This window comes from Cibotium barometz, chromosome 17 (genome assembly GCF_041138505.1).
Source record: "Cibotium barometz isolate CiBa-2024 chromosome 17, ASM4113850v1, whole genome shotgun sequence".
NCBI classification, from domain to species: Eukaryota; Viridiplantae; Streptophyta; class Polypodiopsida; order Cyatheales; family Cibotiaceae; genus Cibotium; species Cibotium barometz.
In genome coordinates, this window is record NC_141062.1 from 11,996,493 (window position 1) to 12,019,130 (window position 22,638).

Below are 22,638 nucleotides of genomic sequence, written 5' to 3' on the forward strand. Positions count from 1 at the left end.
AGCCCAGTCCTTATAGGTTGTGGTCAATGGGGCTGATTGGCAGCTGGTGCATGTGAGCAAGCTCTTAGAGTCTAACAAAAACAAGCTTGCTTTGAGTTGGTACAAATTTAATGATAATATCAAGACAATAAATTTGAGTGCCACGTGGTGGACGTGGTGCAATGGACGGTGAGAGTTCTAGCTCGAGTTGGAAATGGGAAAAAAATGGGATTTGAAAATGACGATAAATTTTAGTAGCAAACATATACTAAAGATTGATTGAGTTTCTGTGCTGACATCACGAAGGTGGGTTGAACCACGCTCTTCTGCAAATCAATGAAAAGTGATCTTTCTGTGGGGTGTTGAATTTATAGTCGTGGCGGAAACGAGGAATGCACTGATCAGGAGAGCGGCACAAAAATATAAATTCTTCAAAGAAATCATCAAAGTCATTCACTCGCACAAGGATCGCACATGGTGACGTATCCACGTAGATCTCCATTTGCGCTATATATTATATATATATACGGTCGCTTGCCGCTTCCCCGTCTGCATGAAGCTTTTAGAGTTTTCGCCAATTAGCTGATTGCGTGATCTCAATCTGTCACTCTGCGCTCTGCTATTTCGCTTCCCTATCTCTGCTCCATAGCTCAGCTCCCCTGCGCCGGCTTACCCCATGGCTACTTCCATTACAGGCAGCTGCGCCTCCGCCGGTTCTGCCTTCAAAGCTTCGTCCGCAAGCTTGCCTTCCAGTGCTCGACCGTCTGGCAGCAGCAGCAGCAGCAGCAGCTGTACTAGCCTTCGCTCTTTCGAGTCCGAGCTCTCGGGAGTACCTCTTCGATTCCAGCAAGCCGGCGCTACACGAGCTCGAGTTACTGCGCCTCGTACTGGCCAAGTGAGACGCTTATGTACTGCCTACAATGGCGTATAATGTAGTGTCAGAAAATCAATCTTCCTCTCAGCTGTACCTGTTTCTGATAATTGTTGCTGCAATTTTGCTTCTCTGATTCAGCTAGGGGCATTCTCTTGCAATGCCTCCCTTGCGGAAATGGGAGAGTATTTCGTGGAGAAGCCTCCGACCCCTCTTCTGGACACTATCAACTATCCAGTGCACCTCAAGAACTTCAGCGTTCGGGTTTGGCCCCCAGCTCATCTAGTTCAAACATTCATTAATCATGCACTTTTAATCACTAGATGTACTACGTAAGCAGATAAATCGGAATTAATTGACTATGGCTTCGCCATTGCAGGATCTGAAGCAAGTTGCCGAGGAGCTCCGGACTGACGTGATCTTTAAGGTGTCCAAAACTGGAGGCCATCTTGGATCCAGTCTGGGTGTGGTGGAGCTGACGGTAGCCCTGCATTATGTTTTCAACACACCTGAAGACAGGTTTCTGTGGGATGTAGGGCATCAGGTTAGCACCTCATGATATGCTTCTTAAGTATATAGTTGTTTATTCCTAGGGGATTGAATTCTTTGCATTGATGGTTAATAATATGCCCTTTGACATGTAATTCAGGCTTATCCACACAAGATCTTGACCGGAAGGAGAAGCAAGATGCACACCATCCGGCAGACACACGGCATTTCGGGTTTCACCAAGCGCGCCGAGAGTGACCATGATGCCTTTGGTGCAGGGCACAGCTCCACCAGCATATCGGCTGGCCTAGGTGAGAAGCTTATGTTTATCAAGTACGCATCGTAAATGCTACCTTGCATGTTACGTGCTCATGTTTCTCATGTACTACTCATGTCTCTCTCATGGTTTCTGAGAAAATTTGGTAGTTTTGTTTTGCCTATACTTGCAGGCATGGCTGTGGGTCGAGATCTCATGGGACGGAAGAACCATGTGATCGCGGTCATTGGAGACGGTGCTATGACAGCAGGTCAGGCCTACGAGGCCATGAACAACGCGGGCTACTTGGACACAAACCTCGTGGTTATCCTAAATGACAACAAGCAAGTCTCTCTGCCAACTGCCACAGTGGACGGGCCAGCGCCTCCAGTAGGCGCTTTGAGTGGAGCCCTCGAGAGGTTACAACAGGAATGGCCACTCCGTCTACAGCTCAGGGATGTGGCAAAGGTATGAAATTAGGACGTAACTGGGTTCCCCCAATTAGCTGATGCATCACGTTAATGTGGTGATAAAAAAGCCTTCATGTGATGCATCTCATTGGGGCCGGCATCACGTTGATGAGCTGAGCGAGCCTTGACGCATCGGTACATGAACTAGACTTGATGCGCCTATAGTTTCTTGGAATGATCAGGATGTGGCTGAGAAGCTGGGGGGTAACGGGCATGCAGTCGCTGCGAAGGTGGATAAGTATACGCAGGGGATGGTGAACAATAATGGAGCAGCAACACTCTTCGAGGAGCTGGGATTGTATTACATTGGGCCTGTGGACGGCCACAACATCGAAGATTTGGTGAAGGTTTTGCAGCAGGTGAAGGAGACAGACGTGGCAGGGCCTGTGCTGATCCACGTGGTCACTGAGAAAGGGCATGGCTATCCGTACGCTGAGCGAGCCGCCGATAAGTACCACGGTGAGAGCAAAATGAAAAGGTCTATTTTTCCTTTATTATAATCTCTGAGCATATAAAATTGGGTTCAATCTTACGCTACCAACTCGTGCAGGCGTTGTCAAGTTTGACCCAGCCACCGGCAAGCAATTCAAGAGCCCAAGCCCCACCAAGGCCTACACCACCTACTTCGCCGACTCCCTGATCGCAGAGGCTGCCGTCGACAGCAAGGTGGTGGCCATCCACGCCGCCATGGGCGGCGGCACCGGCCTCAACAGCTTCCTCAAGCAGTTCCCCGATAGGTGTTTCGACGTCGGCATCGCCGAACAACACGCGGTCACTTTCGCCGCTGGCCTCGCCTGCGAAGGTCTCAAGCCGTTCTGCGCTATCTACTCATCCTTCTTGCAACGAGCCTACGACCAGGTAATTAATTCCCCATGCGCTAATCCAGGCTTACTTTAAGCCTAAAATTTCATCTCAAGGCCTCTAAAGGTGTCATGACCGGAATATGTACTTGGCAGGTCGTCCACGACGTGGATCTGCAGAAGTTGCCTGTGAGGTTTGCCATGGACAGAGCTGGGCTAGTGGGAGCGGATGGTCCTACGCACTGTGGCGCCTTCGACGTGACATACATGGCGTGCTTGCCTAACATGGTGGTGATGGCGCCGTCGGATGAGGCTGAACTAATGCACATGGTGGCCACCGCGGCCGCCATCGATGACCAGCCCAGCTGTTTCCGCTACCCTCGTGGGAACGGAGTGGGGGCCAAATTGCCTTCGGGCAACAAAGGCTCACCTCTCAAGGTACATTAATACATCCGTGAAGCCCAAACTGATTATGGTTTGTCGGCGTCGGCTGATTTCCTGGCCGAAATGCAGGTTGGGCAAGGGAGGATCTTGGCGGAGGGAAGCCAGGTTGCCATCCTGGGCTACGGCACCATTGTGCAGAACTGCCTAGCTGCCCGATCTCTCCTGGAAGAGTATGGCATAACCGTCACCGTGGCAGATGCCCGCTTCTGCAAACCTCTGGACCGGGACCTCATCAGAAGGCTAGTGCGGCACCATTCTGTGCTCATCACAGTGGAAGAAGGTTCTATCGGAGGGTTCGGATCTCACGTCGCTCACTTCATGGCTGTGGATGGACTTCTTGACGGGAATCTGCGGGTGAGCGTTACAGTATTGCTGTGTAATCCTAATTAAATCGTGTTGCGTTGATGAATCCACGAGCTAAAGTGTAAGTTGTTGGCGTTCACGTTGTTTAGTGGAGACCAATGGTGCTCCCGGATCGATACATAGAGCACGGAGCTCCGACCGATCAGATGTCGGAAGCGGGGTTGACGACTGCGCACATCGCTGGATCAGTTCTGACCATGCTCGGAAGAAAGCTGGAAGCTTTGCAGCTTACAACATAATGCATTTCTCCTCGTTACTACTTCTGTGTATACTGTAACTTAACACACACCCCTCCTCTCTTCCCTTGCTCTCCCAACATAAAGGCCCATAAGTGGGCGCACCGGCTCGATTTTTGTGTTCGCAATAATTAACTTGGGGTTTTGAAGCTCTCCAAAACTTCCAAGGACCCATATTTTCAAACATTTTGTTTCTCATCAAAAAAGTATGATTGTAATAGTTAATGCTCTGTACCAATATTTTAAATTTAAAACTACAACTTTTTCCCTCCCGGCTCCAAGCTGAAATGGATCTTTACTCTTTAAAGCCCATGCAAAAACAAGGGTTTGACATGTGTGCGGCGTGCCATTTGGGGGAGTAGCAAGCATTAAATATGATCCACGAGCAATGCACAATCATCAATGCTTATATTTAATCAATTACATAGATCTTGGGAAACGGAAAATTCCATCCATGGGCTAGAGGTCCGAAGCATATATAATACACAATGCTTATATTTGATCAATTACATGGATCTTGGGAAAAAGAAAAATTGCATCCATGGGGTAGAGCTCGGAAGCATATAGTTGCTTTTTGACGAGGGTTATGCCTGTTTTTTAGCATTTTGGTTGTAAAATTTTGAAATGCCCTTCTAGAATTACACGAAAATTCCCCCAAAAAAAAATGTTTCACCAAACTTTACACCTAGCCAAATGCCATAAGAAAGTGGAGGACTACCTTGTGTTTAAAAGGTAACTTTGTGGTGAATGGTTTTTCCATGTGGCCTTGTGTCTAACAAAAAAATCACCTTTTTAATGGGCTTTGGTAAGTATGGGTAAGAAGTGCACTTATTGGTTCTACCTCAGGCATGATATTGTGACGTCTCATGGGATTTGGTAAGTCAAAACTCATTTCATCATTTTAGCAATGGTAATCTGACGATCAACTTTTTCCCTCCAGGCCTTAGGCTAAAATGGATCTTTACTCCTTTAAGCCTACACAAAAACAAGGGGGATAATTGTGACATGTGTGCTATTGGGGGGAGTAACAAGCAATAAAGTTGACCCACAAGCACTGCACAATGATTGTATATAATCAATTCCATAGATTTTGGGAAAAAAATTTGCACGCATGGGGTAGGGGTTGTAGACCACCTGGAGACTCAGACACTAATACAATATCATCAGCTTCATGGTAATTTTTTTCTTTAGTGGGCACTTCTTCTTTTGTCATTTTTCTTTCTTGCAGACTAGTTGAACCAAATCCTCACGTAGGACTATGCGACTCTGCGGATTCTATCCCTGAGAGTAGGGTCACATGCTGAGATATAGTGCTCTAGGATCATCATCAAGGATAATGTGCGCATATAAGAGTAGTTTTGGGTGCTTATATCAACAGTGGGTCTAAAACATCTTCTCAGTTATTGCACAAACTTTCTTTGCAAAACGAATCTTGAAGTAGAATAAATGTGATAAGATAATATTTTGTCATAAGTTTGAAGTTAAGAATGTTTGTAAAAGTATAATAAGAAAATTACTATTTTCATTTTTGATTTTAGAAGGAAGTTGAAGACCGTTAGGAGTTGTATATACCTAAGCTTGAACCAAGTTTCTCACCTTTGAATTTTGGATGCAACACACGTATCTCATCGTAATTGTTCACAAATAAGGGCTTGTATTTGTTAACAAATTTATGCTAATTTAAAGTATTACTTTAATGTAAATTAAAATTTGCAACATCTGGAAGGGTTAGAAGTGTCAGAATGCACAGCGAAAATGAAGACAACTGTTGTAGAGAGCAATACACAGATGAAAGAGAGAGAGAGAAGCTAGTGTAACTCTGCTATATACACCAATAAATCTCGGAATACACAATGGAGAGTGTGAGGGGGCAAGGGGCCATTTAATATGGCCCTAGGTGTTACCATATTATAGTAGTGATGTGTGTGAACACACTTAGGACCGTCGGGGCACTTTTTCCCTCACTAGGAGGTTTTTTCCCCCGTGCATTGTATATACGCCCATTATCTTTTAGGGTTGGTTATCTTTCATTTTTTGGCACTCATAATACACTACAGTGTTGTGCTCAAGCTTCCTCATCTTCTTGAAGTTGTGTGTGCATTCCTGCAACCCTAATTCCAACAATTGGTATCAGAGCAGGCTTCCTCCTCCCGGGCAGCATCACCGGCACCTGCCGCTTCATCTCCTCCGATTGCAACGAGGTTTCACGAGCGTCTGCAGGTTAGTATATGCCGTGGGAAAGCCCGTAGGGCTTGTTCGTTTCAGAATTTTGATCTGAAGTCATTTCGCCCTCCGTTTTTGCATTCCAAGTACTGCGCAGGCAAAATCGTCCTACTGTGCAGATTTTCTGTCAAGATTAAAATCTGCAAGACAGGTGCCCATTCGTCTGTTTTGGGCTGTGCTACATAGCACAGGTCGATTTTATACAGGTTTACCTCTTACAGACATCATTTACATCTAGTAGTACAGTCATTGGCCATGGCTGACAACAATGATGTATTCCGCATGTTGGCTGCTGAGGATAAGTTGGATGGCACCAACTATCCATTGTGGGCATATATGATGCGACATGTATTGGTAGCAAAGGGGTTATGGAACATTGTGCAGGGTATTGATGCACGTCCTATTGTGGCTGGGAATGCTGCAAATACATCAGAAACAGGTACTGTTGATGATGGTGCAGGCACAAGTGCTGTAGCAGCTGTTCGAGAACCACCACTTTCAGCAGAGCAGATTCGTTGGGATGGTAGAGATGCGCAGGCTCATGCCTTGATTGCGCTGTCTGTCAAACGTACCATTATCCCACATATTCGCTCCTGCAGGACTTCTAAGGATGCTTGGGATGTACTTGCCACATTGTATCAGGCAAGAAATGAGGCTCGTGTTGCTTATCTCCGAAAACAGTTGGAGAGTGAGCATATGAACGAAGGTGATTCTATGGATAGCTTTTTGACAAAGATCAAGGATTTCAAAGAGCAGCTCATTTCTGCAGATGAAATCCTGTCAGACAGTTCACTTGTGCAGACTGTTTTGAATGGTCTACCAGATTCTTATCAGGGTTTTGCTTCCACTCTTCGCTTGATGATGAAAGGCAATCCCAATGCCTTATCATTTGAGGAGTTAGTTTCTGTTTTGCTGCAAGAAGACCAGTCAAGGCAAAACAGGAATATTATGCGTGTCGCAGATCAAGCTTTCGTTGCTAGTCAGAGAAGCGGGAAAGGTAAAGCTGGCTTTTCTTCTAGTAAGCAGAAATCTGCAAATGCTGCGCAACCAAAGAAGGAAGACAAAGATGAGAAGAAGGGTGACAAACAGAAGACATTTTGCAAGTACTGTAAGGGAAATGATCATGTCATCAAAGCGTGTCCTAAGCTGGCTGCGAAAGAGGCTAAGAAGAAAGAGGTTGGTATGGCTGTTGCAGATGCCTCTCCTTCTAACAATGAATCTGCTAATGTTGTGCTAGATACAGAATGGGCATTCAATGCGCAATGCAGTTATGACCCATCTTTGCATGACACATGTATGTCTGCAGTAGATTCAGATGTATGGTACTTTGACAGTGGTGCCACTAAGCATATCACCTCGCAGCGCAGTTTATTCACTTTCCTTGAGTCTGCTCCCACAGGGAATACTGTCACTTGTGCCAATAACTCCTCTTATCCCGTTGAAGGAGTTGGACAGATTGTGCTAAATGTTGCAAATGGCAACACCTTTACACTTTTTGATGCATTGTATGTGCCAGGGATCAAAAAGAATCTGCTGTCAGTCTCCGCATTTGCCAAAACAGGTTTGGTTGTAAAATTTGTGGATGACAGATGTACTGTTCATGATCTCTCTTGTGGTGACATCATTGTAGCATCTGGTTCACTATGTCGAGGGCTGTATAAGCTCAATATGGATGGCAAATGTGTAGAGGATTCAGCATGTGCTATTATGGATACGCAGGCTATTTCAGATGCAAAACTGTGGCATGCACGTTTTGGTCATCTGAATTTTGCAAGTTTGCTGCGCCTGCAGAAATCTGAAATGGTGTCTTCTTTGCCTAAGCTTGAGGCACCTGTCAAGCATGTTTGTGAGGGCTGCATATTGGGTAAAATGCAGCGTGCTTCCTTTCCCAAAGATGGATCAGTGAGAGCTGAACGCAGATTGCAGCTTGTTCACAGTGATGTTTGTGGTCCCATGCAAACTCCATCATTTGGAAACTACCTTTACTTCGTGACTTTCATTGATGATTTTACCAGGCATGCATGGGTATATCCTTTGAAGGCAAAGTCCGAAGTGTTTTTGTGCTTCAAACAGTTTTTGGTTATGGCTGAAAATGTGTCAGAAAGTAAGATGGGCACCCTCCGTTCAGATCGAGGGGGGGAGTATATGTCTTCAGAATTTAATGCATTTCTGGCTGAGCGTGGGATAAAACACCAATGTACAGTGCCGTATACACCACAGCAAAATGGTGTGGCTGAGAGAAAAAACAGGTCTCTCATGGAAATGGCAAGATGTATGGTTAAGAGTCAAAGTCTACCACATGGTTTTTGGCTTGAGGCTGTCATGTGTGCCACTTATGTACTAAACAGGTGTCCCACCAAAGCATTACAGGTTGTCACTCCATATGAGGCTTGGCATAGCCGCAAGCCATCTGTTGGCCATTTACGTGTTTTTGGTTGCCTGGCATATGCATTAGTGCCTGTGCAACATCGCAAAAAATTGGATGACAAAGCTGTCAAATGTATTTTTGTTGGATATAGTGCTGAGAGCAAAGGCTATCGTTTGTATCATCCACAGACAAAGCGCATTTTGGTTAGCCGTGATGTTGTATTTGTGGAAGATGCAGTTCAGCCCTTGGTTTCATGTACTAAGGAGACAGATATTAGCTCACGTGATGTCTATGATACATTGTTGCCTCTTTTCAGTGGTGCACAGTCAAGTGCAATACCTCATGAGGCAGTTTTTCAGCCTATGCAGGTTTTAAATGATGGCACAGATCAGCCTATATCTGATGCAGATGTGCATGATGCACTTGAGGATGAGAGACAAGAGATTGAGGGCTCTAGGAATATGCCTAAATGGCTGGTGCAGACTTTGCGTGACAGCAAGTTGGATGCCCCTTTGTCTAGTCGCACTCGTTCTGGCTCTCATGGTGCCTCTTATGCGTCAGATTGTTATGCATTGGCTGTTTCTAGTATGTGCGATGAAAGTGAGCCTGTTTCATTTGATGAGGCACAAAGTTCAAAAAATTGGATGGCTGCTATGCAAGCAGAATACGATGCTATTATGAAGAATGGTACATGGTCTTTATGTGACTTGCCCCCTGGCAAGAAGGCCATTGGCACTAAGTGGGTATACAAATTGAAGCGTAAGCTTGATGGCACAGTGGATCGCCATAAGGCTAGGCTTGTTGCAAAAGGTTATGCTCAAGAGAAGGGCATTGATTTTGATGAGACTTTTGCTCCCACATGTCGTATGACCACTGTTCGTAGCATCTGTGCATTAGCAGCTCATAATGGTTGGAATGTACATCAGCTGGACATAAAGACTGCGTTCTTAAATGGAGATTTGCATGAGGAGGTGTATGTATCGCAGCCTCGTGGTTTTGTTCAAAGAGGGCAGGAAAACAAAGTGTGCAGGTTAAAAAAGGCTTTATATGGTTTAAAGCAAGCTCCACGAGCTTGGTATGAAAAAATACATGCATATTTGACTGCACATGGGTTTCAGAATAGTCCAACAGAAAGCACTTTGTATGTTAAACGTGTGGATGGTGTACATCTAATCATTGCTCTCTATGTTGATGACATGCTACTCACAGGACCAAATGAGAGTCATATTGCTGATTTTAAGGCTGATTTGAATGCCTCTTTTGAGATGTCAGATTTGGGGCATTTGCATCATTATTTGGGGATACAATTTAAGCAGTGTGATGGAGGTATTGCTTTGTGTCAGACAAAGTATATTGAAACATTGTTGCGGAGATTTGGCCTTGAAGACTGCAAGCCTATTGCTACTCCAATGGAGACAGGTTTGAAGTTGAGTCTTCATGATGCTGGAGATCACTTTGATGTCACACTCTATCAGACAGCTGTTGGTTGCCTCATTTATGTATGCATTACGAGGCCAGACATTCAGTTTGCAGTCTCACAGGTGAGCAGATTTATGCATAGCCCAGGCATTAAGCATTGGCAGGCAGTGAAGCGTATCTTTCGCTATTTGAGTGGTACTCGGCATCTTGGGTTGTTTTATCCCAAGGGGGGATCATTGCCGCCAGATTTACATGTTTTTTCAGATTCTGACTGGGCTGGTTGTTATGACACACGCGTGTCCACGAGTGGTTTTTGCTTCATGCTTGGAAGCTCATGCATATCATGGTTGAGCAAGAAGCAGCCTACTGTGGCCACTTCTAGTTGTGAAGCTGAGTACAGGGCAGCTTTCACAACTACGGTTGAGTGTGTGTGGCTCAGACGCCTTATGGCTGATTTGGGTGTTGGGCAGCCATCTGCCACCACCATCTTCACTGACAGTCAGAGCGCATTGGCAGTTGCGCGGAACCCAGTGTTCCATGCTCGTACGAAGCACATTGAGGTGCACTACCATTATGTCAGGGAGAGACTCTCTGCAGGAGAGATCAGTTTGGCTTATGTGCCAACACAGGATAACCTTGCAGACCTTTTCACAAAGGCTCTGCCTCGTGAAAAGTTCGAAGCTTTTCGCAAAGCTTTGGGCTTACTCCCTTTTGTGGATTCGTCCACATAGCTAGACACTTCCCTATACATGAGTGCTAGCTCTTGTTCACCGCATCACTCCAGGGGGGATTTGTTACCATATTATAGTAGTGATGTGTGTGAACACACTTAGGACCGCCGGGGCACTTTTTCCCTCACTAGGAGGTTTTTTCCCCCGTGCATTGTATATACGCCCATTATCTTTTAGGGTTGGTTATCTTTCATTTTTTGGCACTCATAATACACTACAGTGTTGTGCTCAAGCTTCCTCATCTTCTTGAAGTTGTGTGTGCATTCCTGCAACCCTAATTCCAACACTAGGCTGCTGGTTGGCCAGCACAAAAATAGTCGACAGCAGCCCACGACTCGTACAAGTGCAGTCAGCCAACAGAAGGGCACTTGGCCAGCAAATTTGAAGTCGGCCAGGGCTATACAGCAGGTCAGGTAGTATCAACAACCAGTCGGCTAGCAAAAAGAGACAGCCGACAGCCCTCCCACACCTAGAAAAATTGGGAAAAATACATGGAAGTGAGGGAAAATGGGGACACACCAAAACTGGGCGGGCACACCCACAACAGAGGCCCTGACATAGTGTACAGAACAGGAGACGACTGCTAACACCCCATCTCAGCTCTTGGATGTGGAACCAACCCCAATAAGCTGGAGTGCCATCGGAGCATAGCCTGAGGTAAAGACATCATGAAGAGGTCCGCTGCATTGTCCTCCGTCGAACAATAAAAAAGCAAGATGTCACCAACCAAGATCTTCTCACAAACAAAGTGATATTGTATCTCTATGTGCTTGGCCCAGGCATAGAAGACCGGGTTCTGAGCAATAGCAATACAACTCTGGTAATTGCCACTGGATGATCGTGGGCTCCTTCTGTGGAAACCCAATCTCGCCAAGCAACCTCCACAACCACACAACCTCGTTAAGCAGCACCACAAGCAGCCCGATACTCTGCCTCTGTCGACGATAAGGCAATAGATGTTTGTCTCTTCTGCTCCATGAAACTGCTCTTAAGCCAAGGGAAAAACTGTAGCCTAATGTAGATCTCCTCATATCTGGATCTCCTCTCCCCAATCTGAGTCACTCCAACCTTGGTGTCGAACTCGTTTCTTCGTTTCACCTCCAGTGGTGTAGAAGAGTCCAAGATCCTTCGTACCCCTGCAGATAGCACAAAGATCCGCAATCCTGTGTCCCAATGAGACTTCAACGGTGTCTGCATAAATAAGCTCAATAGCCCCACAGGAAAGCTCAAGTCCAATCAGATCAATGAGCCAACCAGCTTCCGGTATAGAGAGGCATCAACTAGCTCACAAGGATCATTCACTGTGTAAGGTTCATGTTCGGGTCCATCGGTGATGTGATAGGCTTGCAGTTCTCCATCCCAAAGGCCTCCAATTCTCCATCCCAAAGGCCTCATGCAACTCATGGACATACCACTGCTAAGAGACAAAGAACCCCCTCTGGGTCTGCCGGATCTCCAATCCCAAGAAGAAGTGGAGTAAGCCTAAATCAGTCATCTCAAACTCATTTGACAAGGCAGCCTTCATCACTGCAATGTGCTCCATATGGCCACCGGTGAGAATGAGCTCATCCACATAAAGGATGATCAATGTGACCATACCGAAGTCCGTCCTCTGTGGTCCATTCGGAGGGAAGCTCCGTGACACCTAACTCCCGAAGGGTGTCTACCAACCACCTGGGTACTCAAACATAACACAGAGCCTCCTGCTACTGTGGGGGCTCATCTCCAGCTGGTGGGCTCAACCTCCTCAACTGACTGAGGCTGTCAAGCTAGAACAATCGACTCTAGGAATCATCATCAGAATCATCTGGGTCACCAAGGAGGGGTGGCTCATCAACAGTTGAAACAATCGACTCTAGGAATCATCATCAGAATCATCTGGGTCACCAAGGAGTGGTGGCTCATCAACAGTTGAAACCGGAACATGTTCATCAAAAACCACATCCCTGCTCTGCTGATAACCTCGTTCCTCTCTGGATCATACAACCTGTATCCCTTGAAAGAGATTTATATCCCACAAAGACAAGCTTTTGGGACTTTGAGTCGAGCTTCCCTCTCTGCTTCTTTGGAATGTGAACATTGCATCGTTCCCAAACACACAGAAATGGGAGACATCAGGTTTCCTGGCAAAATACGCCTCAAAGGGAGTCATGTTTGGTATTGAAGTCATCGGACAACACTTGAGGATATGGATAGCCGTAGCCATAGGCTCTCCCCAAAGTGGACCAGGAAGATCACGATGCTCCAGCATCATCCTCACCATCTCCACCACAATCCTGTTCTTACGCTCAACTACTCCATTCTCTGATGGGCAAACCTGTATTGGCCAGCTCCCGCTTGATGCCATGTTCCGCAATAAAGCATCAGAAGAAAATTCTCCTCCTTTATCATCCCTAAGAGTCTTTATCTATAAGCCAGACTCTTTTTCCACCATCACATGCCACTCCTTGAACCAAGCAAAAGCTGACTATACAATGTGACATCTCCATGAGAGACCTATACAATGTGCCACTCCATGGTGGCAACCAAAAATGCATAAGTGAGCTACAGAGGACCTTCTACAATTCCAAGCTTCAAAAGGCATAATTGTATGCAAAGCCTTTTTAGGACACTTGATCAAAACATATGTTGCACATATGACTAAACTTCTTACTTTTTAATGAGGTAACTCCTTACGTTTGACCATAAAAACGTGCCATCTTCATGAGAGACATATTTTTACATTCAGCTACACCGTTTTGCTGAGGTATATAGGGCACAGTACATTGTGTTTTATCCCATGATCAGCCATGTATGCATGAAACTCCTTAGACATATACTCCCCCCCTCGATCAGTATGCATGTCATGACAACGGAATTATTGGGAGCCTAGAGAGCTCGACCATCCACCAGACAAGGCACAGGTGGGGTTTAGGGGAGCCAAAATGACCAGGTATAGACTCAAGAGTTTCCAGACACTAGTGAGAGTGGCTAGGCACATGTGCAGAGCTTACTAGCTAATAAGAGTGAGGAGTCCAATCTTAGAAGGTGTGCAATTTTTGGCTGAGGTTGGGTGGAGTAAAGCGTGAGCTCTCATCACTCTTGTTCTAGAGAAGAAGGTCGCTTAGTTGCTGGGTGCCTTCAGAATGCAGGGTACTAATCTTACATGTAGAAATGTTTTCAACCATAGCAACAAAGTGCTTAAAGTACATAAAAACCTCTTATTTTTATTTCAATGGATATACCTAGGTGTGTCTGGAATAATCATCAATGAATGTCACAAAATAGACGTAGCCCCCAATAGATGGTGTCCTCATAGGATTACATACGTCAGTGTTGTGTATTAAGCTGTAATTTTTGGACAGCTCTAACTAAACCATTTTTGGGAAACGATGTGCCTGCTACATTTTTCCAAGAATACAACCCTCACTCACAAGCATGTTTTATAGGGGCTTTAAGATGTGGTGGCAGCTCGGACACCATGTCATGCTTATGTAAACATGGCAAATTGCCGAAGTTCAATTAAACAAAGCATGCATGTTGGGGTTAATGGCCATGTGCCCGGGACCCCACTGACAACCTGTGTATAGCTACACGTTACATCTCATGTACAGCTATATGTACATCTATACCATTCATATATAAGTGAGGATAAGGTTTTATTAGGGTACGGAGTACCCACACATTGCATGTTCGTTCTCTCTCTCTCTCTCTCTCTCTCTCTCTCTCTCTCTCTCTCTCTCTCTCTCTCTCTCTCTCTCTCTCTCTCTCTCTCTCTCTCTCTCTCACACAAACACAGAGCACGGTTCTGTTGCACAAAACTGGTATCAATGCACCACGATTTCGCACGTGTCGTGTGTGCGGACATAGGCAGCACATTGAGAGCTTCAAAATGGCACGCTTCACGAGGTATGGGGCTGCCATAGTCATTGGCGGAGGTGGAGCTTCGTCGGAGAGCTTCGTGGAGAAGGAGAAGCTTGCTAGTGTAGGAATCTCCCCTTATCTACAAAGAGAGAGCCATTCTCGGAGGTGAAGAAAGAAGAAGATGTTTTACAGAAGTCGTGTAGAAATGGTAGCTTGACAACACCTCGGTATTTCAACCATAACTTTCGCATACGATGTCGGATTTGGGAGTTCTAGTGCTCAGATCGAAGAGCACATTAAGCTCTACACACCCAGCAAGTCCAAATTTCTTCATTTTACGGATGCATTCTCTATCCATATGAAGTGGTTGATGGTCCATTTGAAGCTCATTCAACAAGAAATAAGCTGAGAGAGTACTCATTTGGCTTGCATATCAGATTGGAAAGCATATCAGATTGCAAAGTTGTGGAAGTTTTATGCAAAGCACAAGATTTGCAGGATTTGCAGGATTTGCAGCACATGTATGAGAGCTATTCTCTTGGCTCTTGTTGATGCTTTTGGGTGCCAGTTGGATGCTTTGACGGTGATTTTGGATGCTTGACAGTGGATATTACATGCCATTTTGGTTCATGTTTTGACCGGCTTATAGTGGATGTACTGGACAGTTTGATGTGTTGATCACATACCATTCCGTTTTGCCAGCAATTTGATGCACATTTCAGAGTTGAATTTTTTGCTGAGTTTGCTGCGTTTCGAGGCTGATCTGCAGCCATACAGACAGTGCGTACAGTTGGTACTTCTCATGCATGTTGGTGTGCAGTTGGTTACAGTTCAGGAGGTGTTTGTACTTGACACTTGGGGCTGCTCTTGTGGATGTTTTGGGTGCATTTTGGGGTTGTTATATCGCTCATTTTTCAATGTTTACATACAACTAGCTAGCACATTACCATGGCATCTTCATCTACATCCGAAAAGGATTTGTACAACATCCGTAAGTTCGATGGCACGAACTTTTCCCTCTGGAAGGAGCAGATATACAGGACGTCCTTACCTAGAAGAAACAGTTGAAGCCCTTGAAGGGGGTAGCAGCGAAGCAGCCCGCAACCATGGATGCGGCTGATTGGGAGGAGTTGAATGCCCTTGCTAGGTCCACTATTTGTTTGCATTTGGCAGAGACCGTGTACTTTATGGTCATTGGTGAGAAGACCACAGCAGAGGCACTATGGAAGAGGTTGTGTGATACCTATGAGAAAGAGACTGCCGCCAACAAGGTGTATCTTATGAAGAAACTGTTTGAGTTGCAGAGCAGCTCTACAGGAAGGTGCTTCCATTGCATCGCATCTTAATGATTTCAACATCATCTTCAGTCAGCTTCAAGCACAAAAGTTGAACTTCGATGGGGAGCTTCAGGCTATATTCCTCCTATCACTTATCGCACTACTACAGCGGGTGAGTAACTCAGCACCAGGTGAAGTGCTGAAATGGGAAGATGTTGTTGGCAGCTTACTTGCTGAGGAGATTTGGAGGAAGTTAGTTGACCAGGGTAGGTCACATGATGCAGCTCTTACAGTGGACAAGGGCAGATCTACCAAAACAGGGACAAGTCCCGTAACAGGGGGAAGTCCAGGGAGAGAAGCAAATCTCGCATCAAGCGAGACATCGAGTGTTACTTCTGTGGTAAGAAAGGCCACATGAAGAAGGATTGTCATAAGTGGAAGGCTGAGAAGGGGAAGAACAAGGGCAAAGGCAAAGAGGATCGTCGCTCGCGCGAAGACAAGGGGAAGGCCAATGAGGCCAATGCCGTGACACATGTAGAGCCAGTGACACATGTTGAGCCACATGTGAAAGATGGTGATGTATTGTTCATGATTGCATTACCACATGTATCTCTTACCACCGCAGATGAGATAGTAACACAAGACTTGATCATAGATTCAGGAGCATCCTTTTATGTTACTCCACACATAGGGCGTGGTTCGCGTCGTATATGATGCAAGGAGGAAAGGAATTGTGCAGCTAGGCAATGATACTACCTTGGACATTGTCGATGTTGGAGATGTGAAGCTAACATTTGGGAATGGCACTACGTTTGTCTTACATAATGTGCATCATGTTCCAGGGCTCACCAAGAGCCTCATATCTACTAGTCAATTGGATGATGGTGGAAACCATACCATGTTTGGCAACCGTGCCTGGAAGATCAGTAAGGGCAATCTTGTCATTGCTAGAGGAGCCAAGTGTGGCACATTGTATACTCTTCATGTTTTGTTAACCCATGATGGACATTGAGACGTACTATGTTTTACGTCATTTATTTAAATATTCTGAGTCATGGGCCGGGCTTGTCGGCACCATATGTTAAGGATGAAGGGATTGGGTGATCGCCGATGAGAGGCGCACCTTGAATATTAGTAGGATAAGGGTTAGGATCGGCCGGCCATGTATGGGCGCCCAAGTGTGAACGGCCAAGTCACCTATAAGAGTCAAATGTAACCCTAAAATCCTCATTCTCATGTGTTGTGAATACAAGAGTGCTCTTGCCTTATCTCTTTGGTTTTCTTCTCCTGCGTGTGTGTGTGAGAGAGAGAGAGAGAGTGAGAGAGAGCGATCGAGCGCACTGTGTAGCGGCACAGCGGCGGCGGTGAGGCGGTAGAGCGGCGACGGCGGCTCCTCCTTCACGGCTGCGACGCAGGAATCCTTCAAGGCGGCGGTTGAGCGGTGAGTGACACACCCTTTGGCATTCTGTTTGAGCTTCCTTCCCTGGTTGTATGCTTGTAGCCATTCGTGGCTCGCATACGGTGTCTGGCAAGTCCCCAGCTACGACCTGTGCAGCAAAAGCGCACATTTTTGGCGTTGCTGCCGGGGAGTTGCCCTGCACCAAGCTCCAGTTTGCAGCTCGGCTGCTGTGTGAAGTTTAATCTACACTGTAGGAAAGCGACTGTGTGTTTGTTGTTAAGGTGTTTCTGTGTTGCATTTCTGTTTCTTTTGTTATATTTTCGCTCCGCGTGTGGGCGTGCATTCTGTTATCTGGTTTCTGCGTGCGAGAGGGATTTCTGAATCCCCAGATCTGTGCTGTGTGTGCGAACTGCGCCGCGGCCAAGGCTGAACCCTAAGGAAACCCTAAAAAACTTATCTCATAAAAAAAACAGAAAATAAAAAATAAAAAAATAAAAAAAATAAAAAAGAAAAAATTAAATTTTATTTTCAAAGAAAGAACCGAACGTGTGGAGAGGAAAGATTTTCTAATTGGAGAAAATTTTTTTGAAAAGAAAGAACCCCAATCAACCCACGACCCCGGCCCCGGCCTCGGTCTTTTGATATATATATATATAGGAGAGTGAGCCTCCATAGCTTTCTTTCAAGTGAGAGCTTATGGGAAGTTGTGCCCTATATGTAGCCCACTCCCCAAGAAGTAAAGTGAGTATGTGGGATAAAGCCCTCACCCTTTCCTCCACAAGCAAATAGGCTTTTGCCCCTCCCCCCCAAGGGAAACGGACTGTTTTGAGGACTACAGGAGCTCTAGATAGGCGAACACGGTGCTGTAAAGCACACTAGGACCCTTTGAACGATACGCTCGTTTCGAGCTATCATACGCCGACCGTAAGTAAGGGGGTCAAAAACGAGTTAAAAACAACACAAAAACAAGTAAAAACGGGGTGCGAAACACCTGAGAAACCACTTGTGTGAGTTTCAAGGGTAGTTACCAACGCACGTAGGGTACCCACGTCACATGCATCTACGCTCTGGTCGGGTGCTGGAGTCTGAGCCACTAGAAAGCGTTTCAGTCTACGCAGGCTCACACCATCCCTCCACGTTAGCATCTTGGCCTTCGGCTGGAACCCAAGGGAGTGCGATGACCCAAGATCCACGAATAGTGGATAGTGGCTCATCTTCTGACTCAGAAGCCATGGAAGGACACCCTACCAAGAACCCTGAGGAGACAAGCCAAAACATGCCAGTGTGGGCCCCACAACCTGGATCTAGCATGTTTAGTCGTCTAATAGAGACCTTTAGTAGAGCTACACGCTCTGAACATGCGACAAGCGAAGTAAATGAAGAAGGAGGGGTAGTGGATTCGCCATTCACATCTTATGTAGACCCTACCCTCCCAAAGAGTGTCCATGTGGATATTCTACCCACTTCGTTTAATGAGGGCCCTACTGAGCTACCACCTCCCGATACTCTTCCTAAAGTAGAGGTCCCTAGAAGCCAATCCATAAGAAGTGACATTGCGTCCACTTCAAGAGAACCGTTTGGCACACCAAGTCTAGATGGGATATTTCTCAATGAAAATTGGGAATATGATCTGCACACAGAGACTCTAACGGACCTATACACGGGTTACACATACCATGTAGGTTGGTTAGAAGTCCTACGATCTACATCTAGCGCCACTAATCTAGAGGAGCAACAACACATGATATGTGATGTTATTCATAGAATTATCCAAATTGAGAGGCAAAATAGGGGAGTGGACCTAGTTTCCACTGGCCCTATGAGGTTTTTGGATACGGGCAAGGCCAAACAACCAACCCTATCACAATTGGAGACTCCCTCGGTGAGTCCCATAGACCCTTCATATGTTGTTTCGCCTGGAGTCTCAATGCAAGTTGAGCCCACGAGTAGTAACTTTAGCTTTCCAACCTTGGCTCAACTTTCCATTAGGGAATCCGCAATGCCTACCCCAATGATGAGCATAGCTGAAAGTGCACCTGTTACCGCTGTAGTTAGTACGACACCGCTACCTAGTGGAACAGTACCTACAACAGTGCGTGCCAGTGCCTATCGACCCTATGTACCTATCGCTACTCATGCTCAGGTAGCTCCTACGCCTCTTAGTATGCCAATGGCATATGCTCCATGACCGCCTTATCACCACCCTTATCCAAGAAGAGCTAGGCCTAGCCACATATCATATCCTACGTCATTTGCCAACCTACTCAGACCAACGCCAACTCCTATCAGCCAGGCTATCCCGGCGGAAGTGCCTCCACCAGCTATGCCTACTCACCTAGGTGATCTCGCAGCGTTTGCTCAGACGATTGGACGATCTATTGCGGAAAACATGCGGGGTATGCCTGAGAGAGAACCTAGAAGCAAGGCAGTACAAGTGACTAAGCTCACTCAAAACTTCAGTGGTAACGAGGATGTTAGGAAGCACATTGAAGTCTTTGAACACGTGTGTGATTCCTTGGAAGAGCACAATGAGCTGCATAAGTGTAAAGTCTTAGGCTTAACCTTGAGTGGGAAGGCCGGAGATTGGTATCGAATCTTAAGGGTTGAAGAGCGCACTCACTACCCCACTCTCAAGAGATTGTTCTTGAAAGAATACATACGTGAGGGTGTGCTTTGGGGAGTAGCATCTCAACTCCAAAAAGCTGAACGCGAGGAAGGGGAGTCAGTGAGAGACTTTATAAGTCGATTGAAGCATCTAAATTCTCGCTGCACTCCCGATGAACGCTTCAATAACAACCAACTCCTCGATAGATTCATCCGAGGATTGCGCCACGAGGACATTTACAATGGCCTAGTCATTAGAGGTCTTACAACGTGGGAAGCAGTCACTGCCAATGCAATCCAGTTAAAAGATAACTTGATGATTGCAGGTAAAAAGGTGTCTTCAGAAACAAAATCCGTTAGTTCGCAAGTATCTGGGCACGAGCCAATGACGGTAAAACCTATTGCCAAGGAGCCCAAGATATCTGAAATGTCTGTGACCGACCTTACTAAGGCTCTCCAAGAATACTTTAGGGGTAACCGAGCTCCTCAGAATAGCCATATGTACCCAAGGAGAGAGCAACAATGGTGTTCGGTGTGCTTAGGACCACATAGCACGAGTGAATGTCCCACATTCAGAGTCAAATTCAATGGGAATTGCAATGCATGTGGTAAGTATGGCCATCAATCTAAAGATTGCCTAGTACTTAAGCGAATGTTGGCAAATCAGGCACCACTAGCCTGGTCAAACACACCTCAAGTACCCGCGCTAATGCCTGCACAACCTGTCGAGCAACCGTCACAGCACATAGTTCCAAGGAATCCGAATGTAGTCCAGTCTGTGCCGTTACCACCGCCAGTTGCTAGGACCACAACCTCCACATCCCCAAGGATAACCCCAATAAACCAGATGGGTTGTGAGTCACATAGTGCATGTGGGGATTATGAAGAGGAGATAGACCCTACTGCTCCATACGGGATTGATACGTTTGAAATGATTCCCCAGTACTACATGGAGGATCATTTCGGGCAAGTCAAGCCTGTATATCAAGCGGCTGCTCTTGCCACAAGAGGGCAAAACCTTAATACCATGGCGAGGAGACCACCTCTTCAATGTTACGAGTGTGGTGGACCGCATCGTGTAGCGGAGTGCCCTAATAGGCTACAGAAGATCGCTACTCATATGCAACCAAATCAAGGGAGCACATCGGGAATGCCGGTACTTACATGTAATCGTTGTGGCATAGATCATTTGATTGCTCAATGTCCACATAATTCTAATGCACCCAAGATTACGCCATTGAATTTGGTTGAGGTCACCAACCAAGCACGAGGAACCACACCTGTTGTACCCGCGAATGTAGTTACATGGTCAATGCTTCAAAATCAAAACTACATTCTTGAAGAGAGGGATACTGCATCAATCGCTCAGGCAAAGAAAAAGAAAACACGACGAAAGAGATCGCTTAATGCCACGAGCTCCAAGCCCAGTTCAAAGACTAACATAGGGACAGGAGACGACCCCGTGTATATGAATGATCCTGAAGATGATTCTGATTCAATAGAAACCATGGGGACCAAAGCCACTACCTTAAAGGAGGAACCCACTCGGGAGCTCAATGAAGGAGAATCAAGCGAGTACATAAATAAGGGAAAACAGAAGGAAACTTCCTCGGTCCCACAACCAAGTCAGTTAATGCCCTCTCGACCACCCAAACTAACTGAGACTCCCTAAGACAAGCCACGTGGGCCAAAAACCCGCAAGAAAAAGATTGGAACTTACCCAAACCCAGTTGAGGAGATTGAACAAGTGCAACACTTAAGGGGTTTGGTGGAAGAAACACAAAGAGAACTGGAGCCAAACCCGAGAAAAATCAAAATTTCAGACACAGTGTTTCCTACGCAAGTTCAGCCTCACCGGAACCATAAACCGTTAGCTATACCTAGTATCATTCGGGGAGAAAGTGAGGATAGGACATCCGGAAGTGGGCAAATACCCTTCTTGCTGGAAAGAATGTTTAGTGAGGGAATGCCTGACCCCATCGAAGAGGAAGTGATTCCATCTTCACCAGTCCCTAGTCAAGGGGCGATGTCTCGAAAAGTACCGTTGAATGTGTCCAAGCTAATGGATTTCATGTCCTCCGAGATCAGAACCACGATCATATCCAAATTATACGGAGATCCTGAGCTATTCTTAGCTCTTCGGGCATTTCTCAATGGAGAACTAAAGGCGGGGTTACCACAATTTGCAAATATGGATAGACCCGACACGCTTCAAGATGAAGGGGAGCATTGGGATCTACAACCCAACTTTGATGAAGATTCGGTCGTGGAAATACCTATGAACAAGTTGGGACAGTACTTTGAAGGTGACGAATCTAATGCCACCCTCCCCATTACTACCAAGGGATTAACTCTAAAGGGAATCCTTGATGGTGGTGCTGGAGTGAGCATTGTGACTAAAAACTGTTGGGAATCTATGGGAAGGCCTCACCTCGAAGTCACAAACATAGTGGTTAAGATGGCAAACGGAACCATAGCTAAACCTATTGGAATGTTAAGGGACCTTAAGATCAAGGTCCTGGGATACAAGGTAAAACATACCTTCATTGTAATGGATTTCTCCAAGCATCCTATGTTATATCAAATGATCTTAGGATGTCCTTTCATGAGGGAAGCACAAATGGTGCATGACTGGTCGAAAAACCATGTCTATCTACAATTCCAAGACTCTGTCATTCGAGTTGATCTTGAGAATGGTCGTGCACATCCTTTAGGAAGCAAGGTTATCATTGATAATCGATCGGATACCACTATTCACTCCGCCCCATTAAGGTATTGCTATACATGCAAAAAAGAGACTGATGATAGGAAGGATTCTCCTTACATGGATGTCCTACCGGGTATGACTGAGTCGGATAACGTGGAT

The 22,638-nt window shown here is 45.9% G+C and overlaps 1 protein-coding gene across 1 annotated transcript; it reads left to right on the forward strand.

Moving 5' to 3' along the window:
• The first annotated feature begins 430 nt into the window (after window positions 1–430).
• Window positions 431–4,177, forward strand: LOC147629681 (putative 1-deoxy-D-xylulose-5-phosphate synthase, chloroplastic). Its single transcript, XM_086811206.1, has 10 exons — window positions 431–874; window positions 992–1,114; window positions 1,230–1,394; window positions 1,500–1,650; window positions 1,789–2,063; window positions 2,248–2,524; window positions 2,616–2,923; window positions 3,022–3,303; window positions 3,379–3,663; window positions 3,762–4,177. Exons 1-10 carry the CDS (start codon window positions 656–658, stop codon window positions 3,909–3,911), a joined length of 2,235 nt encoding a protein of 744 aa, XP_086667332.1. The 5' UTR covers window positions 431–655; the 3' UTR covers window positions 3,912–4,177.
• Window positions 4,178–22,638: the final 18,461 nt, after the last annotated feature.